Source organism: Amphiura filiformis, chromosome 15 (genome assembly GCF_039555335.1).
Source record: "Amphiura filiformis chromosome 15, Afil_fr2py, whole genome shotgun sequence".
Taxonomy (NCBI): Eukaryota; Metazoa; Echinodermata; class Ophiuroidea; order Amphilepidida; family Amphiuridae; genus Amphiura; species Amphiura filiformis.
Genome location: NC_092642.1, coordinates 40,596,410 through 40,616,333, shown reverse-complemented (window position 1 = coordinate 40,616,333; position 19,924 = coordinate 40,596,410). Strand labels below are relative to the sequence as shown.

Here is a 19,924-nt window from a genome sequence, read left to right as displayed (position 1 = left end):
AACAAACAAGTATTTAAAAATATATATATAAATCATCTTTATTCAACATAAAGAAAAACACATATAAAGCCCAGATCTACTGCAACCCATTCCGGTTGCAGGCAAGGCAGGACAAAAATACAAACATTTAAATAAATAAACAAAGTTGGAAATACTCATGGCGGGAAGAAAAAGTTAAATAATTTCATTTACATTCCAAGATGTTTCATATCTGGCGATGAAAATGGAATAAGATGACATTAGCGCCGATTTAATCAACTGGGTCTTGAGATCAGAATACTTTGTGGGAAGATTGAGATCTTTTGACAGACGAGTCAGACTATTCTTGTTGTCGGCGTCAATGAAGCCTCTTGAGCCTACTTCAACCGCAACAAGTGAGCAACAGTACCCGGCGTTAGTGATGTCGGCAACCAGGGAAGAATAGCGATCAAGTTTGGTGTAATGAGCTTTACTGATGTTTGGTTCAAATGGTACCGACAACTCAAAGAGAATGACTCGCTTGTCAGAAGGCCAGTATAACACAATGTCCGGTTTTTGAGACGTGGAAATGATATTGGGTGGTATGGTCCCCCTCCTATGGTATAATTTTCCAGATCGGCATAGATTTTAATATGAGAATTACGAAATGCCTCCGACTGTTGAAATGTGGAAAGAAAAATACGGATGAGGTTGTTGTGTCTCCATAGATACCTGTCCAGCATATTTTGGCAATTATTTAAAATGTGCAGGAGAGTACCTTTCCCCTGACAAAGGGACAGCTGTCCGTAAGCCTTTTTCCCCATCTTTTCAAATTGGTGAATGATGGCAAGGAATCTATGGAGGCATTGATTGCAAATTTAAGCACACCCTTTGGTAATGAAAACATAATGGATTTCCAAGACAGATCGGAATTACATGTTTCAAGCAGTTTCGGAAACTCCCCCTGGCTCAAGAGGGGCTCAACTACAGATTTCCAGTGGTTATCCGTCTCTTCCTTCAGGATCTTTTTAACATCAGGTTGGACCTTATTCCAAGGGGGTTGACCCGGGCTCCAATAGCAAGTGCATGAACGTTTTCACACTGGTTGGTTATGGAAATTTTACGAGACCACGTAGATTCTCTGTTGAGCTTGAGGTCAAGAGCCAGGTTAGTAACTTCATCAGCTTTGCACCTAGATCTACTATATGATGCGGAATGAGCCTGGCGATAAACATCAGAAATGCGCTGGATGTTAAGCCCTCGGGACATATGGACCAGGGCAGTATTTGCACCATGTTTTGGAATCCCAAGCCATTTCTTAACATACTGCCCGGACATACGGTCTAAAAGCACAAGATTAGAATGGGTCAGGTCATGCACCGTAAGACAGAATCTCATGGAGGAGAGGCAGTAACGGATATATATTGCCAGTTTGTACTCATTGCGAATTAAAGTGGAGTCAATATTATTTAATTTACTATAGAGCTGTGCATAGACATAATCATAAATTTCTTGTTCCTTTCCATGAAACGTTATCAGCGACCCGAGGAATTTTTGTGGGTCCTCATTAACGGTTTTCACGACATTTTCTCCGATATGGAAATCAATCAGAGTTGGTTTGCCACCACATAAAGAGAGAGAACGACATTTGGATGGTTTTAATGTGAGACCCATGCTGGTAGCCTTCGTATGAAGTTCGTTCATTATTTTTTGGTGTTGAATTTTGTTATTGGTGATGAGATTGAAATCGTCGGCATATGGGGTAGTGATGATTTTGGTTGTGTCCAAACAAAAGCCGGTCTTCTCACGCATGGTTTCCAGGTATTCGAGCAATGGGTTGAAACACATGAGAAAAATAACGGGGGACAAAGGATCGCCTTGGAATGTCCCCCTCTTGAATTTAAATGGTAAAGAATTCCAGTTGGGGCCTTGGACGTGGCCGTTAAGGTTGGAATAGAGATTAGTAACATAGGACTGGACATTCTCGGGGAGCTGACAGCGTTCCATGGAGTGAGTAATGAGATCATGGCTTACACTGCCGAAGGCATCAGCCAAATCGAAAAACGTAATATGTACAGTCTTCTTCCGGGTTTTGGCATAAGAGATTGTTTCTTGCAATACTTGATTATGTTCAATACATCCGTTTACTCCCTGAAGAAACGCTTTCTGGATCGCGGGGTCTATGTACAGGTTAGTAGTCAGATATGAGCCTAATCGCTCAGCGACGACTTGGTGGAAAACCTTCGCAATGCAAGAAGTAAGCGAAATCATCCGGAAATTTTCCGGTTTGTCAGTTTCGCCGGCTTTATGAATAAGCACTACCTTGGATTGAGACCAAGACTCCGGAGGAAGAGGGTCAACCAGAAGCATTTTGGTAAAAATGGTGGCCAAAAGATGGTGAGTAGACGGGAGATGCTTGAGCATCCCATACATAAGACCATCATCACCGGGTGCTGAGGTTGCTTTCTTCGTCCGGAGAATGTTTTTGACATCCTTAGGTTTGATAACAGACATATTGAATGAAATGTACGAGTCATCTTTAACTGGAAGGTTCGGGAACCATGAAAGTTGGGTAAGGTCGAGTGTCACTTGTTGAGAGTATTTATTTGGGAAGTATGTGTCGGCAACATCTTTGGTAAAAGTTGGTCGGGCGGAAGTAGAGTCAAGAGTATTATTGGATGCGTTTTTGGCGAAGCTCCAAAAGTTCGAATGATACATTTTTTCCTGATGGGCGGCGGTTTTGGTAGTTTTGTTGCTTTTGTCCAGCTTTTTGAGGTATGAGACAGTCTTAACCGCTTGGCGAAACATATTTTTATCTTCACGGGTTGCGTTTGCAGCAAATGCTTTTTTGCGTAAAATGCTCTTCTTTTTTCTGGCCGCGGACAGAATCTTTGGCTCATGTGATAAGTACGTTTGAGAATGTTTTTCTTCAACAAAATCTTCATGGCTACCAAAGTAGGAGACAAGCGTATCGGAAAATTTCTGAGCTGCACAAGCAGGGGACTCGTCTGCTCCAATTTCGAAGTGGAGCGGACCCAGTAAATCACGGATAGCCTTGTCATGATTACTCCATTCATCGCCATCATAAATCGGGATAGTAAAGCGGTGACAAACAGATGAATGTACGCTCAAGGACACGAGCACTATAGCAAATATCCAAGTCAATGAGTTTGTCATGGTTGATGAACACAGGACACGGGTTCCAACACGCAGAAATTATAGTGAACCCTATGGTGTTCGGTGCACGGGACCACACGGGTAAGGAATCGTTGACTGCACCGGTGAGCAAAAAGATCCAATGTCAGTGAAAATATTGCTCAAAATCTCACAAACGGAAGAATATGAAGCAAATTGAATGCTTACCGGAATGTCCATAAATGCGAATGGTAATAAAAATGATGGCAGAAGACGACGAAGACAACCTAGAACAGAAGTAAAACAAACAAGTATTTAAAAATACACATAAAAGACAAGAAAATGTAAAAATTTACTCCATATGATATTAAGAAGAGGTATTAGCTTAAATACCTTGCGGCGCATATTTACTTCCACGCCTTGAAATAGAAATCACAGACAGAAAGCACCTCCCAAGAAAATCCCAACAATAATAGAGGGTCCGTGCCCTAACTGATGGTGGGAGGGCACTCCCAGCCTGCACCCAAAATCCTGATTGTAAAGGAAGCCCAAATGACCAGTAGGAGAAAACCTTACCTAAAGGGGTAGGTAAATAGGAAATGAAGAAATATTGTTACAAGCCGGGGTTACAAGTTACTATATTATGTTCTTGAAGACATTTGTGTTGAGACGTAGGTTTTTTTTTTAATGTTTCGAGGACGATCATTCCAATGTTTATAGTCAAGAAAGTGCTCGATCTTCTCTTACTAAAAGTGGAATATATTCTTCTGTCGATTTGCTGAAGTCTGGTTTATGAAACAACACATCTGTCGATGTGTGTGGAACAGTTCGGAAAAAGCCCGTTTTCTGGAGCAAATAAGTCATTGGTGAAAGAAGTACTATTGTCATCTGTTCAAGAATTTGTACGCAAAGGATATATAAATTTCAGTCAACAGTGGATTTCGCTGAACAGTGGTCGTTGCAGAATAAGTTTTGAATTATGATTTACATCAGTCGTCGGGAACAATGTGTGCAACAGACCTTTGTTGTCAACAAAAACAAGCAGACTGCCGGATAAGTAATCATTGTAAAATTACGGTGATTCATGAAGTGTGTGCTTTTGTGTTTATATGCAGGATCATTGTTAATCATACTATGCTTTTTATTTTGTTAATTCTAAAAAACAATGTGTTTTGTTGTGTGAATTTGGATAAAAAGTGGTTTGGCCTTGAGTCATTTACGACTCGTAACAGCTTTATCTAGGTGAACAACACGATGGTTCCCTCAACCTTCCGAACATGTCCTCAATGATTTTATGTATCAGTAACTGTTGGACGTATCAATATAGCCAAATCTGTCACCACATCTTAAACCCATATTGTAACATTTGCTTAAAATTTTTCAAAATTCTGTTTTGTACACGATGATTGTAATGCACTTTATTTAACATACCTCGCCAAAATCGAGACTTAGGTGTTGTAGTTTTGTCAAAATCCGAGATTTTGAATAAAACGAAGGAGCCGTCGTTTAATTATTACGTTGGAAATATTAGTCGAATGCGTACGCAATGTTCATAACACAGTACGTAAATGGCGTGCTGGACGGTCATACATACATCAAAGGATCGTACCGTAGCACAACCGATGTAATGACACGCATTGGCGACATTTGCGCCGGTAGTAATTTCCAATTTTCTTTGCTTTACCTCATTTGTTCGGCTCAAAATTAAAAGGGGACGTATCTGACAGTAAAACCTAGCATTTTATGGAAAAGAAATACTGACCTATTTTTTATGGAAATGTTACAACACGGCTTTAAAGTCAAAAGTGTAAATAAAATATTCTTAGCATGTTAGAGAAAAACCTTCCGCCATCTCCAACATTGCTTGTGCATGCGACTCTTATTCAAGATAACCATTTAAGTACCCTTCGACTGTCCTTGCATTTCGTGTGATGATTGTGTTGTCACTGCCTTGTCGTGACTCAACATTAATTTGTTTCTTTCACCATAGGCGTATACAAAAAAAAAAAAAAAATTGTGCAAGTGAAAAGCGCCCTCTTTGGCAATTATAAAATACCGTTGTGACATGATGCTTACATCAACGTCAAGGGCACCGTCTTAGCTCTCAAATACCGTTTGTTCTGTTCAATTTGCTCTTTTTAATCTCGAGATATGTTTAGTTAACAACGAAAGGGTAAAATCACAATTGTGCCACTTTTACTATAGGGAATAGGGCTGTACATGTAAATCAATGATAGCTGATGTTGATGCCTCTCATGCACTCCCCTCTTCGGGGCTCGTGCATTAGGCGCATCAATACCAGCGTGCGTGCATTATTTTATCTAATTTCATTAATTTGTCAAACTTCATGAACTTGTCAAAGTTCATTAACCTATAAGTGTGCAATATTTGTTTGTCTTTTAACATGTCTTGAATGACAAAGAGAACAGTATTTACCATGATAAAATCTTTGACATGCACATGTATTTAATTTTACAGAAGAATATGAAATATTTATGTATCGTTTAATTTGTCGAAAGTGGAAAAGAGAATCATTATACTTTTTTTTTTTTTTTTTTTTTTACGACATGGCATAACTGGGCATTAACAGCAGAGACAAATAAATCATTTAGAAGCTGCTGACGAGGATGCACCCAGAAAGCGATTAACCTCCCTGCTAAAGCTGGCACTCGATCTAATGGCTGGAATTTGGGCAGGTAGAGAATTCCATAATTGGGCTGTAGATGGTAGAAATGATCTTTCATGGCTGACAAGGTTTGATCTTGGGACTTCCACTGCTAGGTCATGGGATCTCACAGACCGTCGCAACCTGGGGTCATGGACATGGATGTCTGGCATCAGCTGGCATAACAACTCAGGGGCCTCCTTGTAAAACATACGATGGAAGAGGGTGGCTGCTCCAACTGCCCTGCGGTGGCTCAATGGCTGAATACGATGATCTTCATACTCATTTGTTGGGAGACCAATGACACGCTTAGCTCTATTTTGGATGGAGTCAAGCTGAGCTAGTGAGGTGGGAGTTGCACCAGTCCAAGCACTGCTGGCATATTCCATTTTTGATCGTATCATGGCCTTGTAGATGATGACTCTCTGTGCAGGTCTTCTGAGGAGTCCCAGTCGCTGACCGGCTGTCTTTGACATTTTGGTGACTACTTGGTTCCAGGACAAGTTGTTATTCAATGTAAGACCTAGAAGGTCCACGCTTTCAGCTTCTTCAAGAGTTACACCAAAAAGTGAAGTGGTGGATGGTTGCCATCAGCATCTCTTCGGTTGGAGATGGTAGTGGTTTTACATTTGGCAGCACCAAACAGGACATTCCATGTCTTAGCCCATGTCTCGATCTTGGCCAAATCCCGGTTGAGAGATGCTGCAGCAGGAAGTCTATCTTCTCTAGATTTGATGAAGGACATAATGGTAGCATCATCTGCGTACAAGATGGACTGATTGTTCAGATCTTGTGAGATGTCGTCAATGAAGATGATAAACAGTAGGGGGCCTAGTATGGAGCCCTGTGGTACCCCAGCATTGATTTTTTTCGATCCAGACTCCCTCCCATTCAGGACGACCTTCAGTGATCTATCTTTGAGATAGTCCGTCAGCCAAGCATGAAGAGTACCTGAAAACCCTAGTGCAGAAAGTTTCTCAAGCAGACCAGTGTGCCACACACGGTCAAAAGCTCTGCTGATGTCAAGGCAGATGATAAAACACTAAAAACAGTTTTGTATTGTTGGGTAATTGATGCATTCTTTTGATTTCACGAAGGAACTCTTGATAAACTTGATGCTATCATTGATTTACATGTACAGCCCTCTTCCCCATAAAGTGGCACAATTGTGATTTTACCCTTTCGTTGTTAAGTAAGCATATCTCGAGATTAAAACAAGTAAATTGAACAGACTAAACGACATTTGAGAGCTAAGACGATACCCTTGACGTTGATGTAAGCATTATGTCATAACGGTATTTTCTAATTGCCACAGAGGGCGCTTTTACTTGCACAATTTTTTTTTTTGAGACAGGCTGTAGATCCGGGGTGGGGGATACCCCCCCCAATATTTTGCCAGGGGTGTCCATACAGTCACCTCTCAGTGTTGACGCCTGTATGCGAGTTTCTGACCAAACCTCATCTTTGGCCATTTTAGCCCCCAAATTGCAACTTTTTGCGCGCTTCGGGCGAATTTATTCCACTTTTGCACCATATTTCATAATTCTGGAATATTCAATCTATTAAGAAAGTGATCATCGATATAGATTCTTGTTCATCTAGATGTCAATTATGAGGATGAACTATCGAAAATAAAGAAGACCTTCCCCTTGAGATTCCATGTGATTTCCCATACATGCATTATCTTACTTGTCTGGCTTCTGGCAATAGTAAAATCACGTCTCAATCGTAGTCTGTAGACATTTTATTACTTATTTGGTCGATTCAGTGATTTTACGTTTAAAATTCCGCCATGATAGATATCGATCAAAACAAAAATACATCAGGTACTAGGAAGAAACCATACAATAACATAAATGCTACATTTAGCATTTGTGATTATAGCATCCTCTTTTTATGGATGATTGATAGGCTGCTGTGCTGTAATTTTGTTCTGTTAACAGAACGTAAATACAAATTAAACGATATTTTTTTATAAGCGAATGGATCTGCAAAAAATATTTTGCACACAAATATGTGATGCGATCAAGCAAAATCAATCGGAACTCGGAAATATTGATTTTGAGATATAGCCAAACAAAGGTAAACTCTTTAATTGCTCATATCTTTGGAACTGGCTGTTCGACTTCAATGGCGTGATGCAGCTTTGTAAATGTTTTACTATCCTATAAGAAACTAGAAACTGGGAATTTAATATTTCCGAGTTCCGACTGATTTTGCTTGATCGCATGACATATTATAAACATTATGTGACCAGACCTCCAGTGGTATAAAAATCTCAACATTTTTTGAGAAAAGTGGGGATGATGCTATGGATCACGAAATGTCCCTTTAAAGATAATAATGGAATAAAGTCGCATCGTGTCGACTGAGGTATCAAAATCATAATTCTCCATCTATTGACTACTTTACTTGATAATTTAGGTTTTGCGCCTTTAAAAAATTCTCTTGTGTACGGGAACTCTTTATGCGCAGTATAATTATAACAACACGTGTATTTTGAATTGGATGAATTTGAAAGAAACTGTCTTTGTGATACACATTGAAAACTTATGTATACCAATCATTTGGGCACAAGTTCGTGTGCTAAAATATTTCAACTTGTAGGACAAATTCCATGGAAACCATTCACATGATACATCGCAACTTAACTAGACTTACTGGACTATAATTAGCATTTGGCAATAAAATTGCGTTACATTGGGTAGGTTATAATCCCGGGTTATAATAGTCATTGTCAGGCTTGTAACTTTGCTGTCAGACTGGTGAAATTGCAAACTTACCAGAGCCACTGGACTATTGGTAATGTCATTTTATTACACCGGGTTGGTAATTGTCCTTGCCAGGCTTTTAACTTTGCTGTCAGACTGGTAAAATTGTAAACTTACCAGAGCCACTGGACCATTGGCAATGATATTTCATTACACCGGGCACGTAATAGTCCTTGCCAGGCTTGTAACTTTGTTGTCAGACTGGTAAAATTTCAAACTTACCAGAGCCACTGGACTATTGGCAATTGCATTTCATTACATCGGACAGATAACAGTTCTTTACAGGCTTGTAACTTTGCTGTTAGAGTGGTAAAATTAAACTTACCAGACCCACTTTGCAGTTAAAACAAATCAGGGTTGACATAAAAAAAATCAACAATAGATTACAATTGAACGATATAGCTGTTGCTGTCCAACATCTTGTTGCCATTGCAATCTTTCTATAAAAGTGGGAGGAATTCTTCAGTAAAATAATGATGATACGACGGAAATAAGTGTTTAATTTCGTTTTCGTTGTTTTCTATCTTGCAGGGTTTGGATTGTTAGAAAGTGGAACGGCAACGGCTAAGAATGAAGTAAACATTATGGTGAAGAATGCCGTGGACGTTATATTCGGTGGAATAGCGTACTGGATGGTGGGTTACGCTTTTAGCTTCGGTGAGAGCAGCCAAAGTAATGCCTTCTCTGGCTGGGGCAACTTCTTCCTCACTGTCGGTATGAACACTACATCCAATGAGACCATCGGATGGGAATATTCCAATTTTATATTCCAACTTGCCTTTGCAACAACAGCAACAACAATTGTATCAGGAGCAATGGTAGAGAGAACTAGATTAGAAGCTTATATTATCTTTTCATTTATCAACACTTTTATATATAGCTTTCCATCGCATTGGGTGTGGGCGAAAGGTGGGTTCTTAAAGACGCTGGGTGTGGTTGACATTGCCGGTGCTGGACCGGTACACGTGGCTGGTGGCACAACTGGATTTGTTGCCACGCTTGTTTTGCGTCCAAGACACAGAAGATATAAAACTAATACACCGCCACCAATGGGATCGCCTACTAATGCTTTACTTGGTATGTTTATGCTTTGGTAAGTAAACCCAATTAAATTATTTCTTGAAACATACACATTACCTGGTTGTCATGTAGATCTGTGGTAACGAATGTCGATGAATAGTGACAATGTTGCTACAATGTTGCCTCGAAGCAGATCAAGCGTCCGTTTCAAATTTACGTTATTCTTTATCAACACGTAATTTTCCATATGCTTTGCATGCCATTTACAAGAATAGTTTTGGGTGGTTACCCAATCTCATGAACACTAAAAAAATAGTCTGGACATGTCAAAAAGAATTAGAGCGTGATGATATTAAAAGCTATTTCAGACTTATATATATAGGTCTACACAACATTCGTCAATTACAATCCAATTACATTATATTATATTCTTTCCGATACTAAGATTTCATTTTCCTGGCATTAAAAAGCTATTGAAACGCTATATTGAAAAATCATCTAATTCGGTTCGGTTCGGAATGATAAAATTGCTGATAAAATCTGAAGAAAGGAAGAGGATGGAAAAGAAGTGAAGAAAATTGAGAGGTTATGATTTCTAACGCCTTGGTGTCTAAACAATGCCAAATCACGTCTCAGAAGAGTGACTCTGAATGTTAAAATCCAGCTGAAATGTGTAGAAAATAATGAAATCCAGTTCAATTTGTCATACACAACCAGATTCCTATTGCTGTCAATTACCTCAGAGACCTGTACATTACTTCCCATGGTTTTTTTGGTTACTCTAGAGTACCAGTGCATACAGTACTAATCCAGTACTGGCGTATGTGTACTCTCTGTGTGATTCCGATTGAACTGTATATCTGTGAACCCTATTTCAGAATTTTGTTTTGAATACTAAAATCTTACATACCTTTTTCACTATTTTGCTATTTTCCGGAAGGAATCAGTTGAACCCTTTTTAAATTTGGTTTGAATTCCAAAATCATCCTAAAGGGGAATTTGGTTTCAAATGCAATAGCCGGGGAATAGCCCACTACGTAAGTTTAGAATCTAAACACAGCCAAATTAAAAATTCGCCACTAGTTCCATCCCCATTTAATCAGAGTCTGATGAGTTTATGGCAAAATAATTTATATAATAATTTTCTATGCACGTTCCTTCGAAGGTTGATACCAAATTTGATATCAAAAGATATCAACAGTTTAATCATCGTGAGCATAGGAACCGTTGTTTGGAAATTCCTGCAAAAATTTTAAAAGTGACATAGGGAGTTGTATCACGCCGCGGAGCAAGCGTGAGTGCCAAGAATTACGTCGCCTGAATAAGCCGGCAGGTTAAGGGATCTGGAATGAGCGTTTCGACAGTATTTTGGTGGGACATGAGAGCACCTCAGACGTATCAAATTGCATTCTAAATACGAAGCATGTCTTTCTGATATCAAATAATTTACATTTTTAGAAATTCACGATACAATACAAATTTTATGACAAATTATTAAAATTTGATATTTTTCAAATTTTTGATATATAACTGTCCTCGAAGTATATTTTATAAATCTAATGATATATTCTTAAAGTGTATGTAGCTGGGAGGAAAAGCCGACGATCAATTGAAAATTTTGACCTTTCATATTGATGATATGGATTTTTTTTTTTTTTTTTTTTTTTTTTTTGTTTTGGAAAAAAAATCCATATCTTCAATACGAAAGGTCAAAATTTTCAATTGATTGTCGGCTTTTCATCTCACATACATACACTTTAAGTATAAATGATCAGATTTATAAAGTTTACTTCGAGTACTGTTAAATATCCAAAATATCAATTTTAATGATTTGCCATACAATGTATATTACGTTGCGAATTTCAAAAATCAAAATTACTTGATATCAGAAGGACATTCTTCGTATTCAGAATGTAATTCGATATGTCTGATGTGCTCTCATGTCCCACAATAAATACTGTCCAAACGTTCATACCCCTTCCCTTAATCGATTATAAATTATTTTGCCATAAACTCATCAGACTCTGATTAAATGGGGATGGAATCAAAATTACTTGATATCAGAAGGACATTCTTCGTATTCAGAATGTAATTCGATATGTCTGATGTGCTCTCATGTCCCACAATAAATACTGTCCAAACGTTCATACCCCTTCCCTTAATCGATTATAAATTATTTTGCCATAAACTCATCAGACTCTGATTAAATGGGGATGGAACTAGTGGCGACTTTTTAATTGGGCTGTGTTTATATCTTTATTATATTGCCTCAAATCTGTAACAAACTAAATCGTTTTTGTTTATTTTCCAGGTGGGGTTGGTTAGGTTTTAATTGCGGCAGTACACACGGCATCACGTCTTCCAAATGGGCTTTAGCAGCAAGGTATTTTTTGATTGTGACATGTCGAAAGGAGACACTTTTAGGCAGGATCGTAAATGGAGAAATATATAGCAAAAAATCTACCGGGTTTGATTTTTCACAATTTGAGTTTGTTGTAAATTTGTGATGTTAATAATGTTTAAAATATTGTCTGATACTTTCAGATCGGAATATATTGCCATCTTGTATTTTTCAAACATTTTCAAGGTCATTCCTACTCTCAACATTGTCAATAATATTTATTAAGGCCGATATCTCAATTTCCAATTTTATAATACCATAACTTACGAATTTAATATCTTCTCTTTATAGGAATGTCCGATTTCATTGGTGAAAACAGCGTTATGGAGCAAAATATCTCTATGTTTATGCTAATTAGGCCTATGTAAAACACTCAAAATTGATAACCTGCCCAAATGTGACTCTTTTTGATATACCACGTCACAATTGTTCTTTGTTATACATTTTGTATATCAGTGTGGTCTTTCCGGTGCTAGGGTTAAGGGGTTACGCCCCCCTCCCCCCACCCCACCCCACCCCCATGCTTTGGTTTGCGAACTCAACCACCAAAAGAATATTTCACACCCCTAAATCCAACCCCTCCCAAAAAAGAAACAGAAAAATGTCAATCCCAGACCCCTCATAGTGTAAATTAAAAATTGGCTTGGTAAACACAAAATTGTACATTTATTTGTGGACTAAAGATTCTTCGTCTCTTCATTCGAAAGGATTTCCGTCTTCTCGCTATTGTAAGCACTGGAATTAGAGCAAAATGTCAATTACAAGTGACACCTTCCATCCCATTTATTAGCCTAAATCTTACTTATTTCTGCAAAGAAATCTATCCAGTACGTCTCGTGAAATCGACAGGATATAATTGGATCAATGGTCAACTTTACGCGGCCTTTACACGATCAATTTTATTGATCAATATTGGGGACCCTAGAGGCAGGAGTGGATACAAAATCTACCGTACATTGTATTAATGTTCGTGTGTATAGTGCACAATGGTAGATATTGTATCCACGACAGCAACTTAGCTCACTTCCGGTAATTTTTACCGGCGTGACCTCTGCTGTTACGTAACGCAATGTTGAAAATCGGTTTTTCAGAAAACATCAAAAAAATGGAATACACGAGTCGTTTCTCCCTTTATTTCCATATTGAGTCCATAGATAAGATATGAAACATGAGTATACAGCAAAGAATAACATGTGAAAGTTGAATTATTGTGGAAAAAATTAATGCTTTTGGTGCGCGAAGTAGCCTAAAAAATGAGAGAAAATGCATGTCACGATCACTAAAATGGTTATATCTACAGCTTTGGGGAAACGCCGGTCTAATGCTTTTCTGTTATGATAAACATTAATCAACCTGAGCTTGTATTAAATTTTCAGCGAAAATGAGCGGTGGAACAACCTAGTCGTAGGTTGAAAAGTTGCGTTCTTTGACTCCTCGTGTCGTTAGCGCACGTTGCAAGTGTCACGATGCTTCACGAAATGGATCCCAGCCGGCGCTGTCTATTATACATGTTATATTGATCAATATAGCAATTAAAAACGTCTATTGTTATATATTTTATTAATGCAAAATACTCTATTGTGTAACAAAATATTGTAGTCGTCAAAGAAGGTAGTATCATCTCATTTAACTGAAGTACAAGCAGTTTTGAAAAGATTGTTGTTGAATGAGATACTTGAACATGTTGAACGAGAAATAAGAGAGCAAAATAATACCCTTTGCAAGAACAAGATGCGATGGCTTAGTGGACAGAGCGAAGGTCTGCAGTGCGGAAGGTTGAGAGTTCGATTTCAGTTCGTTTTTCTTTCTTTTTTCTCTCCCTTTTGTCTTTAATAATACCGTAAACGTTCGCCTAATCGCGCCATGGGCTCCCTTGACATAACTGGAATTTTAGACACAAACTAAAAGTGTCCTCCCATAAAAATCCCACCAGCAAATAAGGGCACATACACTTAATTCTTGTTGGGAATTTAAAGGAGGGAGCTCTCTATTTGTACATGAAATTTACTCCAAGGCAAATGAGCCCAGGTGCGCCATTAGGCGAACGTTTACGGTATAGGCCTAATGAATGTCAGCTTGAAGGCCCACTTTTTTCATGATTTATTTCTTGTTGCTAAGTATTTCATATTTAGGCCTAATCCTACATTCGATTTGATATCTTTTTTAAAAATTGCATTTAAGTTCAGTAGCTTTCAATATGAAATAATTTCAAATAAAGCTTGTCAAACTTAAGTAATATTCAAAAGTTCAAGATTATATATAGGCTTATCAAATAAAGGAACGTCAACACCGATTTTCACAATTTTTTAATTGGACTAGACCCCTCCCCTATCGACAACATATTTTATGAGCTTTTATGCATAGTATATTAAATCACGAGATGCACGAATTTCAAACCTAATATTTTGGCATATTTGTCATTTTACACAATGTCCAACTTACACCTCGGATTACCATGATTACACCTAATTGGAATCAGCCAAGTTCGTTTTCTAGATAGAGCAACTAACTTTGATGTCTTATAAATCCCCCATCGGTCAGGATATTAGGTGTTTTCTTTCATTTTATCTTGCTACTTCTGCTTCAAATGTAATGTGAAAACCTTCCTGACAGTTATTTATTAATATTATAAATATTGTTATAATTTTGGAATAACAAAACTTCAAATTTGCCCGAAATCGTATATTGTGGCTTTAATAAAATATGAAAACTAGGATTTTTAAAAATGAGTTAAAATCAAATCAAAAATCAAAGAGAGGTGCTTGCGGGGTCCGAACCAAGATCGAACTTCCAAATACATGTATTTACCACTAAGCCATACCAGAGATATGATTAATTCGGTGACAATATAGCAATGTTATTCCCACTCAGTGCCTCACTCGTGTATTCTATTTCTGGAATGAATTAACACCGTCCAAATAATGTTACACAAACCTTTATGCTGACTTTTAAAATTGTTTGAACGTTGGGAGTATTATTTTCAAGTTCAATAACCAACAATGGACAATTGACAATGAAGGTTTCTTTGCAGGAAAAACATCGGCCGTACAATATATGGCGTGACAGTAGTCACGCACAAAGATAAACATTTCAACATGTTCAATATACGACTACGAATATACCCCAACCAAAATTCACGAAATTTTCAGGCAAGCTAACTTAAGTTATTCTATAACATGACACCCATTTTTGATTCCGGCGCTTTTTCTTGCTTGATGATATGAACATTTTGTGTTCGTGACATGCAATTTTTCTCATTTTCCGAGCTACTTTGGACATGTTCAAGCTTCTTTTTTCCCCATTTAATTCAACTTTTACACGTTATTTGTTGCTTTACACAAATGTTTGATGTCTTATCTGTGGTCAGGGTACATGAATGATGCAATATACGACCCGTGTCTTCCATTTCTGGAGCTATTTTGATAAAAGCGTTTGCCGGCTAAAATTTCAACATTGTGTTACGTAACCCGTGTTCACCAACCCGTATAAATTTTCTGTCGAACAAAAGAGGTCACGAAGTTGCTGTCGTACTGCAATGGCTTTCTTGTACTATATGAAATGTGGTGGGGGATTTAAAATACACATGCCCTGAGCAGACTACGATGCGCACGCACACTGCAGGGCAAAGAACAATGGAAAGTACCATAATGCGTGCGCATACTGCCGGGCAATGACGTCACATGTCAAGTGGTCTATAGATCAGAAAATACATTAATTATTTATCAGGATGTTATCTTACTGTAATTGTGACAAAATTGTAATTACTTCACACAAGAAAAACACCACCCATGGCTCTATCGTAATTCCCTGTCCTGAATTAATATCCATTTGGACTAGCCACTTCTCTTGTTTACGTTTTCTGACATGTAAATAATATTATGCATCCAATTTGGTAGAAGGACAAGGAATTCCATTGCCTTAGATTCTTAACGCGCATATAGATTGCTTTCAGAGAATGGCCAGCACAGTGAAAATCTTTCAATAATTGAGACTAAATCAATGTTGACGTTGCTGAATGGTAATCACCTCATGTCCATCAAAATCAACTGACGTCCAATATTGTTTGTTTGCTTAAGGTGGTACTACACCCCCTGATAAATTTTGTGACTAATTTTGCATTTTTTTTCAAAAAATAACTAAACACTGATAACAAAAGTTATGTATACTATAGGGCAAGGAATCCAATTACTTCACTGAAATTTCACTGATTCAAGACTAGTGGTTCATTATATATGTTAAGAAATAAGGTACATTCTAGTGCTACATCTTTTCTTATCATAAATAAATTACCGCTTGTCTTGAGTCACTGTAATTCCAGTGTAGTAACTGGATTCCTTGCCCCTATAATATGCACAACTTTTGTTAACAGTGTTTTATTATTTGTTGAGAAAAATGCCAACATAGTCACAAATTAATTAAGGGGTGTAGTACCACCTTAAGGGTGGTCTTAACCCTGGAATTATGGAAACTTTCGGGCTTCATAACTGCTAAATTATTAGTCTAAAGAATATAAAAGTATACATTTTAGACTTGAAATGACTTGCTGAATTCATCTGTGAGGTCAATTTGGGCCAAAATGCTCATTTTTGGAGAAAATCCCAAAAAACGGGTTATTTGACCCAAATTTTTTCGTGCAACGTAACAAAAAAATTGTTTGGCCAAAATTTTTTTTTCATTAATTTTTAAAAACTAGATAAAAATATCTAGGGACCTTTTTTTATTTTTTTGAATTTTGACCAACTTTGAGAAATTTGCACCAAAAATGGTCAAAAAATGCCTGATTTTCGCCCAAATTTCAAATATTTTTGGTGAAGTTTGTCAAAATTTAAAAAAATGAAAAAACGGTCCCTAGATATTTTTATCTAGTTTTTAAAAATTAGTAAAAAAATTTTTTTGGCCAAACAATTTTTTTGTTAGGTTGCACGAAAAAATTTGGGCCAAAAAACCCGTTTTTTTTAATGTTCTCAAAAATGAGCATTTTGGCCCAAATTGGACCTCACAGATGAATTCATCAAGTCATTTCCATTCTAAAAATGTATACTTTTATATTCTTTAGACTAATAATTTAGCAGTTATGAGGCCCGAATGTTTTCATAATTCCAGGGTTCAGACCAACCTTAAAGCAATCGCTATTTCATTACAGGGGGTATCGTATATCAGTGTGTTTTATCGTATATCAGTGTGATGTATCGTATATCAGTGTGTTGTATCGTATATCAGTGAGTCAATGACGATCTGCTGAACATCTCCTAGCATCACGCATGGACGTATAAATAAGACGTATAACACAGTAACACACGCATAGTTTATACGTCATTACTGTTCGACTGAGTTCAACAAGTTTATTTACAAATATCGTATTCCGTTGGTTGACGAATAACCCTGAAAGCACGGATATCTTCTATAAGGGTTACATAGCTTAATTCCTCAATGGCGTATCTACACTAATCTAACTCATTAATATCTACGCCCCAAAATCGGAACTTCCCCTTTACGGTATGACTTACATTTGAAATAGTTATGGATGTTATGAAACAGTCACTACCGCGTGTTTAAAGTTATAGTGATTATTCTTAAAATCCACAGTATTACACTATTAGAACTTAACAAAACCTATAAAGGCTAGCTTGCTTTCGGAAATTACATTTAATATAGTTTGTGACTCTATGAACATGGGTCCAAGTTTTAAAATGTTTAAAAAAATACTTTTAGATTTTAACTCCGCATACAGACCATACACTAACTGCGAGGGAATTATTTTAATGTTCTTACTCTCAGACATTCAAAAAACTGTGTGTGTTGGGAATGCGGATGTTTCAATAAAACAATTACAGTTTGTAAAAAAAAGCCATATTATTTGCTGAGGAGGACGCCCTCACTGAATTTTTAAAATTCCTTTTTTTTACACGATTAAATTGTACTTTATAAAACCAATACACCCTGCAAAAATCAAGACTCTAGGTGCTGTAGTTTTGTCAAAATCCGAGATTTTTAATAAAACGCCGGATTCGGCGCTTTATTATTACGATGGAATTATTAGTCGAACGCATAGTCGCATACACGATGTTCATAACACACAGTACGTACACGGCGTGCGTGACGGTGATATACACAACAAAGGGTCGTACCACAACATGACCGAAGGAGTGGTACGTATTGGCGACGTGTGCGCTGGTAGTAAATTCCAATTTTCTTTGCTTTGCCGTAGTTGTTTGGCTCAAAAATAAAAGGGGATATATCTGACAGTAAAAGCCCCGGTAAAAGCTAACATTTTATGGCAAAGAAATGCTAATCTATTTTGTTTGAAAATGTTATAATATGGCTTTAACTGCCACATGAAAGGCGTGTATGTAAAATCGGGAGACATGGCCTTGAAATCAAGTATATGATATAAAATAGAGCTACGGCAAGTTAATATCAATTTATAAATAACAGTCTATGTGATGTATGTTGATCAATTTTATAATCACACACACACTTTATAAATAATAATAATAATAAAGTATCGAGGCTTATATAACGACTTTTCAAGGTGCTATTGCGGAGCGTACATGCATGCATGTCACATTAGAGTATGGCATACTAATATGACATTAACCCGTAACGCGTTTTTGTTCATGTTTTGTTATTTTCTTAGAGGAATTTATTAGAGGAAAGGTGTCAATATTTTCCTCTTAGAAAGAAGGCTAGTATAGACGGTGATGGATCAGCAAACAGGCTAACTTTAACGGCACTGCGGGGAATTGAATCCAGCACATACACAGGTCGCAGTGTATGATTCACTACACCAGCCCGTTTGAGCACCAGTAACAACTTTTGATAGTCAAATGTTGGTCTACCTATTATATATCGCCTCTCTTTACAAAAAAACAAAACAAAAAACAAAACAACAACCAACAAGAAAAACAAAAAACAAAACAAAAAAACCGAAACCAGCCCAGGCCTTTAAAATCCAAGCAAAAAATCTTCAATTTCTTTCAAATCTATAAAGTTAAGCAGATACATCAGCACAATGTCGTGTATCGCAATAACATTGTGTATTTGCAGATGGTAATTTCATAAACGGTTTGATTTGGCATGCTCTATTAAATTTGCCCTATATTAAGTGAAGGATGAAGTTAAACAACAGTGACATAAAATCATTTCTTTACATGCATTTGTCCGTGTTGCTATTGCAGAATCATCAAGAAAGGATGAAATTAAATGATAATAATACAAAATCGTTACATGCAATTTTTAATGTTACTGTTGCCAATGATTGTAGAACCATCAAAAAAGGATGAAATTAAACGATAATAACAAAATTCGTTACATGCCATTTCTAATGTTGCTATTGCAGAGTCATGGAAAAGGGCCAGTCTATTGTGCTATAGACGAATCCAAATCCACGCATTCCTACACCTGACTATGCATAGCAGCCTTTAGTTGGGTACCCGTCGGCTACAATGTACCCAAAATGTGAAATGATTCGGCCTTGGCGGAAATTTTAAACTGCATTCCATCACCCGTTTTACACCTTCCGCGAAAACACAGGTAGACAAAAGAATGATTAAAGTTTACAACACAATAGGCCCTACAGTTCCCTTCGGCAAAACACACAGCTTCTACATGGTCTATTCGCTGTTGAAGTGACATAATAATCGGATTAACTATACACGGTATCAAACGCTACAAATGGATGTACTTGCGAACAAAAGGACTATGTATGAATAGATGCGACGGGATTACCTGCGGAATTATCTTTATTGTATTATTCTATTAACCCTCCTCGTCCTTGCATCTTCTGTAGGTGTTAGGCGGCTTTTATTTGCTACGAACCTAAGCAGAATTTTTTAGCTACAGTATGATACCACACTTCTGTCAAACGACATCAGAATGGTCGAGAAGTTTTACATAACATACCATAGAAGCATACGTTTGAATGGATGACAACCATGCATAATGCTCTTCCAAACAGTCTGCCAGTCGCGAAGG

At 37.4% G+C, this 19,924-nt stretch overlaps 1 protein-coding gene across 1 annotated transcript in view; it reads left to right on the top strand.

Annotated features, from left to right (window-relative positions):
• The window catches only part of LOC140170955 (putative ammonium transporter 2), a 65,715-nt gene that overhangs the window by 28,351 nt on the left and 17,440 nt on the right, over positions 1–19,924 (top strand). The window contains exons 2-3 of the mRNA XM_072194148.1: positions 9,061–9,622; positions 11,861–11,932. Coding sequence (XP_072050249.1) covers positions 9,061–9,622; positions 11,861–11,932 — 634 coding nt within the window. The remainder of the gene's footprint in view (positions 1–9,060; positions 9,623–11,860; positions 11,933–19,924) is intronic.